Below are 17,514 nucleotides of genomic sequence, written 5' to 3' on the forward strand. Positions count from 1 at the left end.
GCCTGCGGGAGCAAGCTCAGGAGTCAGGACTCAGGAGGGAAAGGGATGGCCACAGCGCACCAGCTCCGCCGCGCCTCCTCCGCCTTCCTCTTCAGCACCACCAACCCATTGCGCTCGTGCTCCCCTCTCGTCCGCCTCCAGCACCCCCGCGCCGCCATGGCCACCGACTCCTCGACCGCCCCGTTCCAGAAGATCCAGATCCAGCGCGAGGACAACGTACGTTACCCTTTTCTTTCACTCCCGTCCCCCCTCTCCCCTCCGTCTCTTCGCGCACACAGCCCGTTCGACCGAAAGGGCTCTTCCAGGGTTTATGGTGCCCTTCCTCCATTTAATCCACCTACTCTTCTTTCGAATCCGACTTGCATTTGGCGTCGACTGCCAGGCATTGAGGGTTCTCCCAATTACGTTCGATTTCGTTTAGGAAGCTCAAATGATAGTTTGTTTCTTTGTAATAATGAGATGAATTGAGTGTTTGTGGGTGGGCTGTCTTATGCATGATCAATCGATTTTATGATTTTCGTACATAATCCTTTTTTTTACTTGCATGGATTCTTTTATCATTCTTCCCTGTTCTCTTCCTCTTCAAATTTGGCTTCTTTTCTTGGTTGCTCGGCTTTCTCCTTTGCCTTTTCTTTTGTCTATCGAAGGAACATGTTTTTTTTTTCCTTTGCAAAAGATAAAAGGGCAACACATGTGGTTATGGTGTCGACAGAATACCCGCTCGCAAAAAAAAAAAAAAAACAGAGTAAATTGCACGGACGGTGGGACGAGTTTCATTTGGGTCCCTAAAGTACGAAATCACACGTTTGGCTCTTTAATGTATTTTAAGTGATCCAATCTGGTTTAAAATAGATACGAGGAGGGTTAGAGCTGACGTGGTTGTCCACGTGGGCAGCCACGTACCCGTGGGATCAAGGCCGCTCGCCCAGCCGGCCATGGCCACCACCGGCAGTGACAACCTCGCCGCTGGCCACAGCTGGCCGTGGTGACCCCGGCCCACATCGCGCTGGACCCCCTCGCATGCGAGCGCTACCCCAGCGCCTCCGCGTACGTGAGGCCGCGTGCTTCGGCACCTTGGTGGCTGAGGCTGACCCTGCCTCACGGTGCCGCTGCTGCCGCGTTCGCGCGTTACCGCTGCCGCTTCTGCATGCTGCCCGCCCTGCCCTGCTCGCTGGCCGCCTCTGAGCGCCGCTGCCCCCTGTGCCGCTGCAAAAAGCCGCTGCCACCATCCTGTGCACCGCGCCAGGCCAAGCCAATGAGGCAGCGCGCGTGCGCCCCTCGCCGAGGCATATTCCGCTCCGTTCGGTCGCTACGCGACGACCAACGACCAACGGCGCCTGGCCCATCTGCACCCACGCTGGCACGCTCTCTTAGCTTGGCCGGCCTTGGCCGAGCCAGAAACTCGTGGCCGCCGTCACCGCCATGGACGCCGGTAAACACCGCCACCTCCCCGTTTCCAAATTCGCGCAACTCGAGGCCTCCCGCTCCAATTCCTCGCACACATAGCTGCGCCCAGTTATCGTGTAGACCCTGGAAGTGACCCCGTTGCAAACCATCCACTGTGAGTGGCGAATTTTGGAATCTCGCCGCTGCGGTCCGCCATGGCCGAGCGAGCTCTTGCTGCGCCGCGTTCCACCGCCACCAAGCCTCCCCTCGCTCGACCACTAGCACCTTGAGGCAGGGTCAGCCACGGAGCCGTCGGATCACGCGGCCGCGCGTACGCGGAGGCACTGGGGCAGCGCTCGCGTGCGTGGGGGCGTCGGGACGGGGTGGGGCGGCGTCTGGCCAGAGGAACAGCAGAGGAGAGGTGGCCACGGGGCGAGGAGGTCGAGCGCGATGCGGGCCAGGGTTGCCTCGGCCAGCGCGGCTGGTGGCGAGGCTGTCGCTTCCGGCGGCGGCCATGGCCTGCTGGGCGAGTACGCCTCGAGCCCACGGGTACGTGGCTAACCACGTGGACGACCACGTCACCTTCTAACCTTCCTCGTGTTTATTTTTGACCTGGATGAAATCACTTAGATACATTGAGGAGTCAAACGTGCGATTTCGTAGTTTGGGGTTTGGGGACTTAGATGAAACCTGCCCAATACTTTAAGGACCGGCCGTGCAATTTACTAAAAAAAATGGTGTCAATAGAATACCCGTAAGGGAATTGCTACGTTGCCAGGAAACTAGTTGAATCCAATTCTGTTATTTACTGTCTTAAAAATTAGTTGGTAAATCAATGAGTTTTAGAAGTGGCTAAAACATGTTTAGAGCATATTCGTTGGCTTCTCCTCCAATAGTTCGTAGAACCTTGCTCCTAAAATATAGAAGAAAATTTTGCATCGGAAATCCTAAACTATTTCTAAATCACAACACTTTTATACTTTCTTTATCTCTTACTCTTTATTCTTCTCAAATCCTTCCACCTCCAGATTGGCACGTTGATACACGTGCACACCGCGCGATTGGATCGATTTTCCCAAGTGCGGAAAGATTGGGTGTTGAGATAGGGAGTTGTTGGAGAGCAGTTTTTTTTCAATCTTACTAAAAAAATCTAGATTGGGAGTAGGTTTTGGAAACTCTTGGAGATGCTTATGTTATGACCGGCGTCACATATACCAGGCGGAGGCCCATTAGTGGCTGAGCTTGTGCGCCGGCATTAGGGGGCTAACAGCCCATATTATCTATTATTTAGCCTATTTATTAGATATATCCCTTATTTGTGAGAGCTATATATATGGCTTGTAAGACATTTGGATAATTAAGCAGAAACAATCTATTGTTTCCGGCTTCCCCTGGGAGCCGGGAGTTCCTAACCCTAGCCGCCTCTACTGTAGCTACGCGAGGGTTAGGGCTACAGCCGCAGCCGCCCATCCTCCACCACGGCGTCCAGCCGCCGGCAGCGAGGTTCCCAGCCTGCTCCACCTCCCTCTCACCCCTACAGTACTCCTGTGATCTAGGCGGTAGGATCCGTAATCCTATCAGCTTAGTTCAATTTTGGATTTTGCTATGTTTGTTCGTCTGCTAATTTTCTATACTATGTACACCCTTACAGTATTATAGTAAACTATCAGGAAACCCGGATTTATTGAGGATTTTACAGAATCACTATTTTTTACCTTGACTATTTCAGATTTCTATCTTATTTTTGACTTCGTCGCATTTTTATATTTACTTGCCCTGTAATGAAATAGAAACACCATTAGTCCTTCAATGATTGGCCAACTATTTATTACCTAATTGACTTCAATGTGATTGGAATAACTTTGAATTTCAGTAATAAGATCTACGTGATGTATGGAATGCTATATCTTAGATAGATTTTCATAGATTTATATACGAAATTGATTCTCTGGTATAACTTATGACCTTATCCTATCCTAGATGGAAGGGTCAGAGTATAAATAGCAAAAATAAGGGAGATGTGATTTCAGCCAGATAATTTGGTGCAAACAGTGTAACAAAGCTTAGCATTTGTCTTGGTGACATGTGCAGCTGGCTTGGAGCTTGGAGCTTGGAGCTCCTGACATGGCTGTCTTGTTACCAAAATTTGAATACTAAAAGAATTGCTAGATAAGGATGCTTTCGCTTCTTTTTTTTTCTGTGAGCAAAAAGTCTATATGTATAACAAGTTTTCCTGAGACGCTACATATACAGTTCTAACAAGTTCTATTGCTTTGGTCAGTTTATCTCATATTCAAATGTAACCTCTTACCTGTAGACTTTTGATGCCTATGTTGTTGGCAAAGAAAATGCTCCTGGAATTGTGGTTTTGCAAGAATGGTGGGGAGTTGACTATGAGATAAAGAACCATGCGATCCACATTTCCCAACTTGGTGGAGGATACAGAGCACTCATTCCAGAGTATGATCATGTCTTGTGTTGCCACCTGTTTATCACTTGAGCTTATAAAATGAATGCTTCTTAAGATGTCAATACTTGCTTATAATATAGTGACTTGGCCAAGAACTTCGTCTCTTGACATGTTCTTTTCCCTTATCAGTTTATACCGTGGAAAAGTTGCTCTTGATGTTGCTGAGGCACAGCATCTGATGGAGGGTCTCGACTGGCAGGGTGCAGTCAAGGATATTCAGGCTTCAGTTAAATGGCTGAAGTCAAATGGATCACCCAAGGTAGGAGTTTCTTTATTTTGTTCTGCTTAGTCATTTGCTATCTGTATTTTCTGTTATCGTATGTTATATATTCTTACATGGAAATCGTTTCAATGAACTAACTGTTGTGAATCTATCACTAGCACCATACTAGGGTCCTTTCTTGTGAAAGAACCCATGATTGGCCCCCGGATGATATTAAACTCCAAAAGTCTCCAATCCTCTTGTTGAAAAGAATAGATTAGGCTTACAATTATACAGCTACCTTGGGTGTTTCTTTTCTTTACAGGAAAGATATGGTGCTCTTATTCAAGGTCTTGTAGACTTGAATAAAAGGGGTGTATTTCACTTGATTAACATTATGTTAATCCTACAGTTTACTGGCTTGGCCATCCAAACGTGTTGTTTTTGAAGCAGATTACTAACAACTAAAAACATTTACTTTTCCATACTAGAAAAATACTCAAAAATCAAATCTCTTATGTTATCTTCTTTTCAAGCTTTATGAGTAGATCTCCATGCATAAAAAGAACAAAGGCTAATGATAAACTTGTACCGCAAAATTCTATTTTCTGAGATATTTTGTGGTCCTGAATCTCCTTATAGTGTGCTGAAGAATTTCCATCTACAGTATAGGATCCGTGGATCAGGATTAGCCTGATTAATGCACGGTGCAAATTACCTAATTGTGGTAAGGACTCAAGACTACTGACTAGTGAGTAACAAATTCATGAAACAAAATCAGTGTAAACTTGTCTGAATAACTAAGGCATTTCATGTGCCTGAAAGTTTGCAGGAACTGCTGATCCAAAAACATTTAGAATAGGATTTTGTGCCCCGCACAGAATTTGTGCTATAGAGCAGTCTAACCATAACCAGTACAACATGAATAAAGGTATAACCCATACAGTATTATTTTATACTCCCTCCGTCTCAGGATAGTAGGCGCAACTCAAAAAACGCTAAGACCAAGGAGCATCTAATTACCGCATGAGTCTCTTCAGTTCCGTTTCTAAATAAATGCTGCCTCTTCACTTCCACCTCCAGATATAACTGCGGGAAACGTCACCATTAACCAAATCGTCTGGCCCACGCGCATGCATGTGCATGGAAATTTTCTCCCTGTCTACTCTAACTGACGTGCGCTAACGAGACGGGAGTAGTACTAGTCCAACAACCAGCAGCAGTAAATTCTGCATGCAAGCCGAGCAAGCGCCCTGTATCCTGGGACTAGCAAGAAAAACAGTTACGCCTACTATCATGAGACGGAGGGAGTAGTGATTAACATGCACAGTATCATACATATACACTAATCAGAAGTTGATAACCTTCTTTTCCATCTTTTTGTAACTAGGTTGGTGTTACTGGCTATTGCATGGGAGGTGCTTTATCAATTGCAAGTGGAGTTTTAGTCCCAGAGGTTGATGCTGTTGTTGCTTTCTATGGGACACCATCTTCTGAGCTTGCTGATCCTTCTAAGGCTAAGGCTCCTATACAGGCTCATTTCGGGGAGCATGACAGTTTTGTTGGTTTTTCAGATGTCACTGTAAGGCTATACCTCACAAGTCACTTATCTCTGTTGCTACGGCATTTGCCAAATATACATGATTTCCCTTTCTGTTTTGTATTTTTGTTTTTCACAATGCATACTTTTCACCGATTGATGCTGCTATTTAGCTCTTATTGTTGTCTCTATTTAGCTCAACTGTTGTCCATATCCAAGTTCCTTTTGATTTAGAAAGTAGATTATTTTCTATGCTTCATGTGGCAGATGTTGATGAACCTTGGGATTGCACTGCCCCCATGATAAGAGCAGTACACACTTAGTTTTTACCAACAATAACAACATAGCCTTTCAGTACCAAGCAAGTTGGGGTATGCTAGAGTTGAAACCCACCAAGAGCCCCGTCACGGTTCAGGCACTTCAATAGCTGCTTTCCAAGTACTCCTATTCAAACATAGATTTCTAGGTATATCTCAGCTTTCAAATCTATTTTTATTGCCTCCCCCCATGTCAATTTCGGTCTTCCTCTACCTCTCCTCATATTATTAGCTTGGCTTAGGACTCCACAATGGTGCCTCTGGAGGTCTCCTTTGGACATGGACAAACCACCTCAACCGATATTGGACAAGCTTTTCTTCAATTGGTGCTATCTCTAGGTCATCACGTATATCATCGTTCTGAACTCGGTCCATTCTTGTGCGACCGCAAATCCATCGCAACATACGTATTTCTGCAACACTCAGTTGTTGAACATGTCGAATCTTTGTAGGCCAACATTCTGCTCCATACAATATAGCCGGTCTAATCGCCGTTCTATAGAACTTGCCTTTTAGCTTTTGTGGTACCCTCTTGTCACAGAGAATGCCAGAAGCTTGTCGCCACTTGATCCACCCTGCTTTGATTCTATGGCTAACGTCCGCATCAATATCTCCATCCCTCTGTAGCATCAGTCCCAGATACCGAAAGGTATCCTTCTTAGGCGCTACTTGACCTTCCAAACTCACATCTCCCTCCTCCTGTACAATTCCGCCAAAGTCGCATCTCATGTATTTGGTTTTAGTTCTGCTCAATCTAAAACCTTTAGACTCAAGGGTCTAGCCGCCATAACTCTAGTTTCCTATTTACTCCTGTTTGGCTTTCGTCCACTAACACTACATCATCAGCGAACAACATACACCAAGGGATATCCTCTTATATGTTCCTGGTAACCTCATCCATTACCAAGGCAAAGAGATACGGGCTTAAGGCTGACCCTTGATGAAGTCCAATTTTAATCGGGAAGTAATCTGTGTTACCATCGTTTGTTCGAACACTAGTTATAATAGTTGTTGTACATGTCCTTGATGAAGGTCACGTACTTTGATGGGACTTTATGTTTATTCAAAGATCACCACATAACATTTCTTGGTATTTTGTCATAAGCCTTCTCCAAGTCAATGAAAACCAAGTGAAGGTCCTTCTGCTCTCTAAACCGTTTCATAACCTGTCTTATTAAGAAGATTGCTTCTGTGGTTGACCTTCCGGGTATAAAACTAAATTGGTTTGTTGATATATGCGTCGTTCCTCGCAGGCGCTGCTCGATGACTCTCTCCCATAACTTCATAGTGTGGCTCATCAAATTAAATCTCCGATAATTAGTACAACCTTGGATATCTCTCTTGTTCTTGTAGATTGTTACGAATATGCTTCTTCACTCCTTAGGCATCTTGTTCGATCGAAAGATATTATTGGACATCTTGGTTAGCCGTACTATAGCTATATCCCCGAGACATCTCCACACCTTGATTGGAATACCATCAGGGCCCATCGTTTTGGCCCCTTTCATCCTTTTCAAGGCTTCTCTGGCCTTCGATTCTTGAATCCTCCTCAAAAAGCGTCTGTTAGTGTCATCAAACGAGTCGTCCAGCTGAACGGTGGTGTTCTCGTTCTCACCATTGAACAATTTATCAAAATACTCTTGCCATCTGTCTGATCTCATCCTCCTTCACCAAAAGCTGCTCCCTCTCATCCTTTATGCACTTGAATTGGTTGAAGTCCCTTGTCTTCCTATCGCGAGCCCTAGTCATCCTATAAATGTCCTTCTCTCCTTTCTTCGTACTCAAACGTCGGTAAAGATTCTCATAGGCCCGTCCCTTTGCCTCACTCACCGCTCGTTTTGCCGTCTTCTTTGCCACCTTATACTTCTCTATGTTATTTGCACACCTGTCATGATACAAGAGCTTATAGCACTCCTTTTCCTTAATAGCCTTTTGCACATCTTCATTCCACCACCAAGTGTCTTTCGAGTCGCATCCGCTCCCTTTGGTCACTCCAAGCACCTCTGAAGCAACCTTCCTAACGCATGTTGCCATCTTCTCCCACATACTGTTTGCATCGCCTTCATCATTCCAAGGGTCCTCTTCAATGACCTTTTCCTTAAAGACTTTTGATGCCTCCCCTTCTAATTCCCACCACTTCGTTCTAGCAACCCTAGCTTGTTTGTTCCCACAAGCTTGCACCAGAAAGCGGAAGTCAGCCGCCACCAGCTTGTGTTGAGCGACCACACATTCTCCTGGTATCACCTTACAGTCCACACATGTTCATTTATCCCTCCTTGTAAGGACAAAATCGATTTGACTAGAGTATTGGCCGCTACTAAATGTCACTAAATGGGACCGTCTCTTATGGAAGAAAGTATTAGCTATCATCAGATCAAAAGCTATGGCGAATTCTAAGACATCCTCTCGCTCCTGGTTCCTACTACCATATCTGAAACCCCCATGAACCGCCTCGAAACCTGCACTTGATGTACCTACATGGCCATTAAGATCACCTCCTATAAAGAGCTTCTCGCTACTAGGGACAGCTTTGCTATAATAGACCCAAGCTGGAGCAAGGAATTAGTAGTTTCAGTGTTTGCCACCATGCCATTTGGTTCATCTTTTATATATATACTTCATCATCTGTAGTCATTACCATTAGCATCTCTTTAGGAGACATTTCCATGAGGGCAAACTCATAATTAGGCCTGAAAATTTACATGAAAACTGGGATTGCCCAGATCTCACTCTTCATGTGAACAAGGCCTGGGCAAGAGTGAAGTCAGTGTTGTAGCCTTCATGGCAATCTTTAATAATGTTATGTGCCTAGCATTTGGTGGATAACTAATATTTCTCATTATGTGTTAGTAATAGCAGTAAGTGGAAACATAGTTGTGTACGATATCTGCGTGTTAGTTTTGTATCTGGTGCTCCCAAATTGTCTCTCTACTTGATAACTACTCAAACAAACATAAAATACAGGAAGAGCATATGATGTGTATATTGGATTCTTTGAATCTAACACTACTATCTTATATGATGTTTCAGGCAGCCAAGTCCCTGGAGGAGAAGCTCAAATCTTCAGGGATACCATATGAAGTTCACATATACCCTGGATGTTCACATGCCTTCATGAACACTTCGCCTGAGGCCCTCAAGAGGAAGAAGGGGATGGGTCTGACTGATGAGAACCAGGAAGCAGTCGACCTGGCCTGGTCTCGCTTCTCTTCTTGGATGGGCCTTTTCCTCGGATCTGCTTGAGCCATTCCCCACTTTATGTGCTGTGTGATTATGTGTGGAGTCAGGTCCCATGAATAAAATGTTCAGATTCAGGATGCTCTATCCAAACCATACAAATAGACTGGGTTGTACGGTGCTCTGGATTTGGTCGTCCTGTTTATGGATAAATATACCGCAGTGTCGTTTCCTTATTTAATGTGGATGGATGCATATTGTGGAATAGCCGTCGTTGCCTTCTGGCAGCGAGCAGCGAGAAGGCAGCTAACTGCTGAACTTAGTGCTGGCACAGACACAAAGCTGACAATTAGCCTAGTTGAGGACGAGCTTTAGCTGGAGCATCTCCTAGAGCTGTATTAAACAACCTAATTTTCAATAAAAAGAAAAATAACAGACTCTAACTGTATGACTTTACAAATAATAAGTACTTCCTCCTTTCTCAACTGTAAGTCTTCTGACTTTTCTATTTATATAGTTCTGCTATGTACTACCTCTATCCTAAAAAGAATGCAACTATGAGTTACGTGCTATAAAAAGTAGTTCACGTTTGATCAAGTTTTTAATGAATAATATTCATAGTTATGTCTTTAAATTAATTTATTATGAAAATATATTTCGTAATTAATCTGATGGTATTTATTTGATATCATAAATATGGATACTTTTTATCTATAATTGATCAACTTAAGGTACTAAAACGTGGCATTGTGCTATAATTGCATTATTTTAGGGACGGAGGTAATACCTAGATATACATTATGTCTAATATATATAGTAAAAGACATAAAACAAGGTAGAATACATTACAATTTAAAATGGAGGGAGCGTAGGGTAATCTCTTGAATTTAAAAATATGTGCATGTGTTTTGGCATCTGCGTTATGTATGCTCTCTTGTCGTCACCGGTATGCATCTTGCTAGAAGCCCTAATTTGATTTTGATAATTGAGTGATAAATATTGGACTAATGTTTTCAATAAATATGATTGAGTTAGGTCCACATGATGGGTTTGAGCAAGGCTAGGAGATAGTGGAGACCATGATCATGGCCATAAGCAAGTGCTCAACCTCAGAGAAGAGATGGAAACCAAGGCCGAAGGCAAAGGTATATCGACAGGGCTTTGCTTTTGTAGGCCAAGGTGCAATAGAGGACATGATCGGATTTAGAATAGGTAGCCGTACTATTAAGTGGGGAGCTCTAAAGTAATTGTAATTGTCTAATGCCACTAGGTGAGCACTAACAATGCATGTGCATTAGACTTAGTGATGTGGTGAGAAGCAAGTGGAAAAGTTGAAAATCATTTGAAAAATGCTAACTTAATGTGCTTGAAGGTGAGGGTTGACACCTAAGAGGGGTGGATTAGGCAACTTAAAAACTATTTCTAAACTATGGCCTCTAATTTTAACCTAAGCAAAACCTATGCAAAGATAAACTATCTAGATATGCAACTACGATTTTGCTAGGAGTGTTGCTATCTCTACCACAAAAGAGTCATGCAACCTAGGTTTTAAACCTATCAAGTAAGCTAGGATGGTAAAGCATACAACCAGGGAACACAATGTAAATGTGGAAGGTAAACGGGCGACAGAGATGCAAACTCCCATTCGACGACGCCGGTGTTTTTACCAAGGTATCGAGAAGCGCGCAAGCTTCCCCATAGTCCTCGTTGGAGCCTCTCGCAAAGGCCAAGCTCCTAGTCGGGTAACTCTATGGATAGCACCGGGCCTTTCCTCATGCGCAAGTGGGTCTCTAGAATGCCTCTCCCAGACTGCTCCCCGCCATTTTCACTATCGAGCTTTCAGCCGAACCGTAGGCCTCGTTTCCTCCGGTACACGGTGGTGGCCACACCATAAATACGGTTGGTGTGGTCTCACAAAACTACAATCAACTCCGAGTACAAGCACGATGCATGCAAGCACCTTATGATCAAGAGGTATGCAAACCTCACTAAACACTAGGCCTAAACCTAGAGTAAGTGTTAAAGCGGGGGGTCTAACTAACATAAGCACTTCGCAAAGCACCTACGCAAATCACGGTGTATCACTAAACACTTTGGTGCCTAGAGCAACTAGAGATGAGTCTCAACTCACACAAGTCTTACTTGAGCTCACACTTCATTTTGTCGGTTATTTATAGCCCTAAATGTAAGATGTAGCCGTTGGAGGCACGCAAGCTTTTCTGGCCACCATTGGACTGTCCGACGCCTACCCGCCGGACCATTATGTCAGGGTCTAACCCTCACAACGGTCACGAATTGCATGTGTTGAGAATGCAAACCAACGGGGCAAGTGACACAATGACTTTTCCCCAAGGTCCGTTGAGATAGATCCCAAGTTCACCACTTCACTTAGAATGCCAGTAGAACACTAGGGAACTCTCCAAACCTAGATTGATGTCACTATAGTTTCTCTTGGCAAATCTCCTACGGGGACGAGCACAAAGCCCTCACAATTGCCAAAGACCGGAGACACCAACAATCACCAAGATTTTCTCCATGGTCCACCACAAACACCAAGCTAGGTGACGGTAATCACCAAGAGTAACTAGAAATCCCTAATCACAAAGATTACCTAGTGCTAATGGTGTAGCCAGGCCAAAATGGCGTCGAGGTCAGGTGTAATTCACACTGGGGTCTTTGCTTTTAGAGAACAGTGCAAAACAGTAATTCTCACTTAGTTTGCATAAATTCACTAGGGTCAACTGACCCCGACAGCAAAGCGTAGCTTTGCCCTTGCCTAGTGCCACCAAATGCAACTCTCAAATGCAAGTACTAGGTTTTTCCAACCTCTCACACAAATGAGCACCAAGCTTAGAGAGGGAGAGGAGAGGGAGGAGGTGTTCTTCAAGCTCTCAAGATCAACCACTAGAATACTCAATCTCTCACTAGGGTTCGCACCAACATTTGAGAGAGAGAGAGGAGAGGAGGAAAAAACACGGGCACTTTTTTGAATCTCAATGTTTTTCGGAAAAGGGGAAGAGAGTGAGAGACAAGGAGGAGGGAGTGGCCTTATCCACACCCAGCCGATAGCCCCTCCTCTCGGCCTTTTGGCCCAGGCGCACACCCCGCCTCAAAATTTCTGGCCCAAGGAAAATTCTAGGGCATCCCAACCAGCTCCAACAGTCACAAGAACGAATGCCCTAGTTGTTACACTCACTAACGTGCGGCCCTCATGGTTGGTCAACAGCAATGTTAGCACGTGCCCTCATAGCGAAATTTCTAGCTGGTCGGCCCAAAAATTCTGGTGTAGACCCTTAACGCGCGCTCGATCAATGGCCCACACAAGGTCCGCGCACCCCTACTCAGCCCACATCGGAAATATCAGTGTAGGTTGGCCTAATTTCTGGGACAGGGCCACATGCCCAGCAGTAGCTCACATGCTCTCTCTCTCTCCCTCCCTCTCTGCCTCCGAAAATGCTAAGGTGGCCTAGCACAATTGTCGGATCAGCAACATGCTCAACAAAGGGCCTCTGGCCGAGAAAACAGGTCGGCTAAGCCAGAAATTCTAGCCCAGCACTAGGCTCCAGCAGCAACCCCTTCAAGCACTTGAAGCTTCTCCTTTTTATATTAAGTGCTAACTTTTCCAAGGGAACCAAAACAAGTTGAGCACTAGAGTTAGCTTTTGACAAAGAATTTCTAGGGTTTTCTCATGCATCTCACCACATCACTAAGCACAATGCAAATGCAAATGAAACTCACACTTAGTAGCACTAGATGACCATTGCAAGTAAAACTTTTCCCTATTTATAGTATGACAACTGTGCACTCTATTGCACCTTGCTTGGCAAAAGCAAAACCCTATTATATACCTTTGCCTTGTGGCTTGTTTTGCTCCATCTTCTCACTATTTGAAGAACTTTTGCATGTGTGATCATGATCTCCATCTCCATTACCTCCTACGGCTTGTTCATCAATCATCAAGTGGACTCTAGCCAAACATCTTAAGTGAAAGCATTAGTCGACATGGTTGGCACTCAATTACCAAAACTAAAATAGGCTTTCAGAGATGCTCTTTGCCTTCCTCCGGTAGGGATGAGCTCAATAGCCCCACACAAAACCTTCTCTGAGCACCGTACAATTGTAACACCCTCGGTGTTATGCCCTAAACAACTACTAAATCATGTCATGAGCATCATATTTATGTGATAATGTATGTGATGGAATGTGTAGAGAACATTTTTGTAACTTCAGATGATCAATAAAAATGCTAAATGATAACCTATTCCATAACTCATATGTATGAAGTAGGGTTTCAAACTAATTTTTATTGAACAAAAATGCTATAGAACATATATGTGGTGCTAAATAAAGTTTGGAATATGAGTGAAAGCATCTAGGCCCCTAGTTGGGTTTTAGTGATTAATGACAATACAAGATTACTATGACTAACGTGTGTTTTGCAGAGGCAATTAAGTTAGGTCATGGTAATGGAGATCGATTGGGCAATCAAGGTGGTCATGGCCCTACGATGGAAATCATTTTGGTTTTCAAAGGATGGATGACGAGGTTAAGGATGGACTAGTTCTAAGTGTCGATTGGAGTTGAAGAGACACTTAGAGTAGTTTAGGACTTTGTTTTTCCTTTGGCCGTACTATTAAGGGGGGTATGGATGGATAGCTTGACCTAGGTGGTCATGGCTCAGGGTCCGGTCTATTCATTTGACCAAGGTGATTACGTCTGGTTTGATTGGACGCTGAGAGGTCAAGTGACTGGACGCTAAGAGGCATCGTCTGGTCGACTCCAGTAAGATTCTAGAAAGGGAAAATCGTGACTGGACACTAGCAGCGTCTGGTCACACTATAAACTCTAGAGTTCGGGGTGTACTGACCGGAGCGTCCGATCAACATGACCAAAGCGTCTGGTCACCCCGCAGAGGCACATAACGGTTCATTTTTCAGCCGGTGTTATAAATACCACCTCCACTCATATGTGGGGGTACTTTTGCTCATTCCAACAGCTGAGAAACACCTTAGAGAGTGCCAAGAAGAGCAAGGTCCTAGTGAGTTGATTGAGATTTGAGAATCCCAAAGAGAGCCCTCATTATTGAAGATCAAGAGTAGCAAAGTGTGCATCCACCTTCTCATTAGGCTTGTCGTGGTCAAGTGAGAGTTCGTGCTTGTTACTCTTGGTGATCACCATCACCTAGATAGCTTGGTAGTTATTGGGAGCTTGGTGATCATCCGGGGAGCTTATGGATGACCCAACTCATATTGTGAGCGGTTGTGGATGATTCACTGTGATGGAGTATCGAAGAATCAACCCATAGAGAGCACTTGATCCTTGCGCGGATCAAGGGGGAGCCACACCCTTGCGCGGGTGCTCCAACGAGGACTAGTGGGTTGTGGCAACTCTCTGATACCTCGGCAAAACATCGCCGCGTTCCTTCCTCTCTATTTACTTTGAGCATTTACTTTGTGCAATTCAATTCAAGTCTTTACATTCTTAGAATTGCCATGCTAGAGTAGGATTGGAACTTAGGTTGCATGTCTTTTATGCGGTAGAACAATTAGAAACACTTTGTAGGCACAAGGGGTTAATTGGGCTAACCATAGGACTTAATTATTGCAAAGAAATTTAGAATTAGCTCAATTCACCCCCCCCCCTCTTGGGCATCTTGATCCTTTTAATTGGTATCAGAGCCCCATGCTCACATATTTAGGCTTAACCGCCTAGAGCAAGATGTCTCACGGGGATGGACCTCCTCCTATCTTTGAGGGAGATGACTTTCCATATTGGAAAATTCGCATGGAGGCGTATCTAGAGGCTCTAGATGTTGGTATACTTAGAGCTGCCTCATAAGGCTTCCCAAAACCTTGGGATGCTACTAACCTACAAGGCGATGAGGTTAATTACGAGAAGTGGAATGCAAAGGCTCGAAACACCATCTTTAGAGGCTTTGCAAAGATGTGTTTAATTGGGTGAGGAACCACAAAGACGCACATGCACTATGGTCGGACGTTTGTGCGCTCCATGAGGGAACTAAGAGTGAGCATGAGGAACGCTATCATCTTGTCATGAAAAAGCTCAAGTCTTTTGAAATGCTTCCTAAGGAAAGTGCTAATGAAATGTATTCATGTTTGAATGTTCTTGTAGAGGAAGTCAATGGGCTTGGACTTACTCAAATGCAACCATCCGATGTTGTAAGAAAGATCTTGAGTGTCCTCCCCATTAACAAATATGGGCATATTGTGACCATGCTACATCAAGGTGATCTTTCCACCGCTACACCGACATAAATCTTGGGGAAGATCAATGCTCATGAGATGTACATGCACATCACGCCACAAGATGGCTCATCCTCTATCAAGAAGAAAGATAAGGACTTAGCATTCAAAGCTAGCCAAGAGAAGGGCAAGGCAAGACTTGAGTATGAGAGCTCAAGTGAAGATGAAGTTGATGATGAAAGTCTTGCTCTCATGGTGAAGAAGACCGCCAAGATGCTTAAGAAGCTAAACAAGAGTGGCATCAAGTTTGATGGCAAGAAGAAGTTCTTCACTAGCTCTAGAAGGAAGCCAATCTCTGAAATGGATTGCTACAATTATGGAGAACTTGGTCATCTAGCTCACCAATGCACAAAGCCCAAGAAAGACAAGTTCAAGAACAAGAACAAGGGCAAGAGAGATGATTCAAGCAATTAAGATGAAGATGAGGAGAAAAAGAACAAGCCATACAAGAAGAGAGATGGCAAGAAGGACTTCCACAAGAAGAAGAAGAGTGGAAAGGCTTACATCGTTGGTGATTGGCTCACGGACATTAATTCATCTAGTGGGTCATTTGATGATGAAAGTGACAACGAGAAGGTGGCTGCCATTGCTATTGATTTATCATCTTCACCGCCACCACCGCCATCATCCTCTACTCACCTATGCCTTATGGCTAAGGGTGAATGCAAGGTATCACATGATGATGATAGTAGTGGTGATGATCATGCTCATAATGATGATACTAATAGCGATGATGAGTATGAGTCACCTACCTATGATGATCTTGCTAAATTACTAAAGAAATATACTAAGATCATTATAAAGACTAGAGCTAAAAATGAAAAGCTTGAGATTAAGAATGATTCTCTTTTAGCTAAATGTGAGATAGCCAAAAAGGCTAGTGTTGAGCTTAGAGAAGCAAATGATGCTATGTCATCCAAACTCAAGGAGCTCAAATCTTCTAAGAAAGAGCTTAAAGATAAACATGATAAACTTGAGTGGGTGCACAAAGAGCTCATCACTAGCCATAACAAGCTAAAAGATGAATATACCACTCTTAAAGTTAATCATGATACCCTTGTTATTGCTCAAGAATTCTTATCAAATGAGCCACATGATGCTACTAACTATGTTGTTAAGATTGATATAGCTACATCATGTGATGACTTGATTATTGAGAGCATTGAGCAAAGTTCTAGTAGCAAGGGTAAGCAAGTGGTTGAAGTTGATGACTATGATGAGTTTGTCAAGCTTAAGAATGATAATGCAAAGCTCAAGAAAGATCTTGAAGAACTCAAAACCACCAAGCCTATTGTGCTAGAAACTATTGTTCATGATAATGGTTTGATCCTTGAGAATGAGAAGCTCAAAGATGAGAACAAGAAGCTCAAGGAAGAAAAGAACAATGATGCTCTCAAGGAAGAAAACAACAAGCTCAAGATGGAGAAAGAGCATCTTAAGATTGGATTGAGCAAATTCACTAGAGGCAAATATCTTCAAAGTGAGCTTCTAATGAATACCATCATGAAGATGGATAGAAGTGGCATTGGGTACATGGCAAACAAAGAGAAGAAGGCTCAAGCTCAACAACAATAATCCAAGCCAAAGAGATGCTTTGAGTGTGGACAAGAAGGCCACTTTGCTCATGAGTACCAAACTCCACCACCACAACCCTTACCCAAGCATGCTAGACCCATTTGCCTTTAATGCTCACTACATGCTTAGAAAAGATTCTAGTGGAAAGATGAAAGTGATGTTCTTAGGACCTCCCAATAAAAATAGGCCTAAGAAAATTTGGGTTGCAAAGTCACTTGTTGAGAAGGTGAAGGGCCCTCAACAAGTTTGGGTTCCTAAAGCTTGATCTCTTATGTGTAGGTGAACTATAAGACCGGTGGAAGTCATTGGGTTATTGATAGTGGTTGCACACAACATATGACCGGTGATCCTTGTATGTTCATGTCACTAGATGAAGAAGTAGATGGACAAGAAATAATCACATTCGGGGATAATTCAAAGGGCAAGGTTAAAGGATTGGGCAAAGTGGCAATATCAAATGACCATTCAATCTCCAATGTGCTATATGTTGCTTCATTGAGCTTCAACTTGCTATCCGTTGGGCAATTGTGTGATCTTGGTTTCCAATGCTTGTTTACCGAAAAGGAAGTTGTTGTATCTAAGAA

The 17,514-nt window shown here is 43.9% G+C and overlaps 1 protein-coding gene across 1 annotated transcript; it reads left to right on the forward strand.

Annotated features, from left to right (window-relative positions):
* Positions 1–9: 9 nt before the first annotated feature.
* On the forward strand, positions 10–9,328 carry LOC136456079 (uncharacterized). Its single transcript, XM_066455841.1, has 5 exons — positions 10–216; positions 3,704–3,846; positions 3,986–4,115; positions 5,449–5,640; positions 8,946–9,328. The coding sequence occupies exons 1-5, from the start codon at positions 46–48 to the stop codon at positions 9,156–9,158; spliced, it is 849 nt and encodes a 282-aa protein (XP_066311938.1). The 5' UTR covers positions 10–45; the 3' UTR covers positions 9,159–9,328.
* Positions 9,329–17,514: the final 8,186 nt, after the last annotated feature.

The sequence above is a fragment of the Miscanthus floridulus genome, chromosome 6 (assembly GCF_019320115.1).
Source record: "Miscanthus floridulus cultivar M001 chromosome 6, ASM1932011v1, whole genome shotgun sequence".
In the NCBI taxonomy this organism is placed as follows: domain Eukaryota; kingdom Viridiplantae; phylum Streptophyta; class Magnoliopsida; order Poales; family Poaceae; genus Miscanthus; species Miscanthus floridulus.

Coding starts and splice junctions, on each gene's coding strand:
- LOC136456079 (XM_066455841.1), top strand. CDS start 46: ATGGCCACAGCGCACCAGCTCCGCCGCGCCTCCTCCGCCTTCCTCTTC. Junction 4,116..5,448: donor AGTCAAATGGATCACCCAAG/GTAGGAGTTTCT, acceptor TTTTGTAACTAG/GTTGGTGTTACTGGCTATTG. Junction 5,641..8,945: donor TTGGTTTTTCAGATGTCACT/GTAAGGCTATAC, acceptor ATGATGTTTCAG/GCAGCCAAGTCCCTGGAGGA.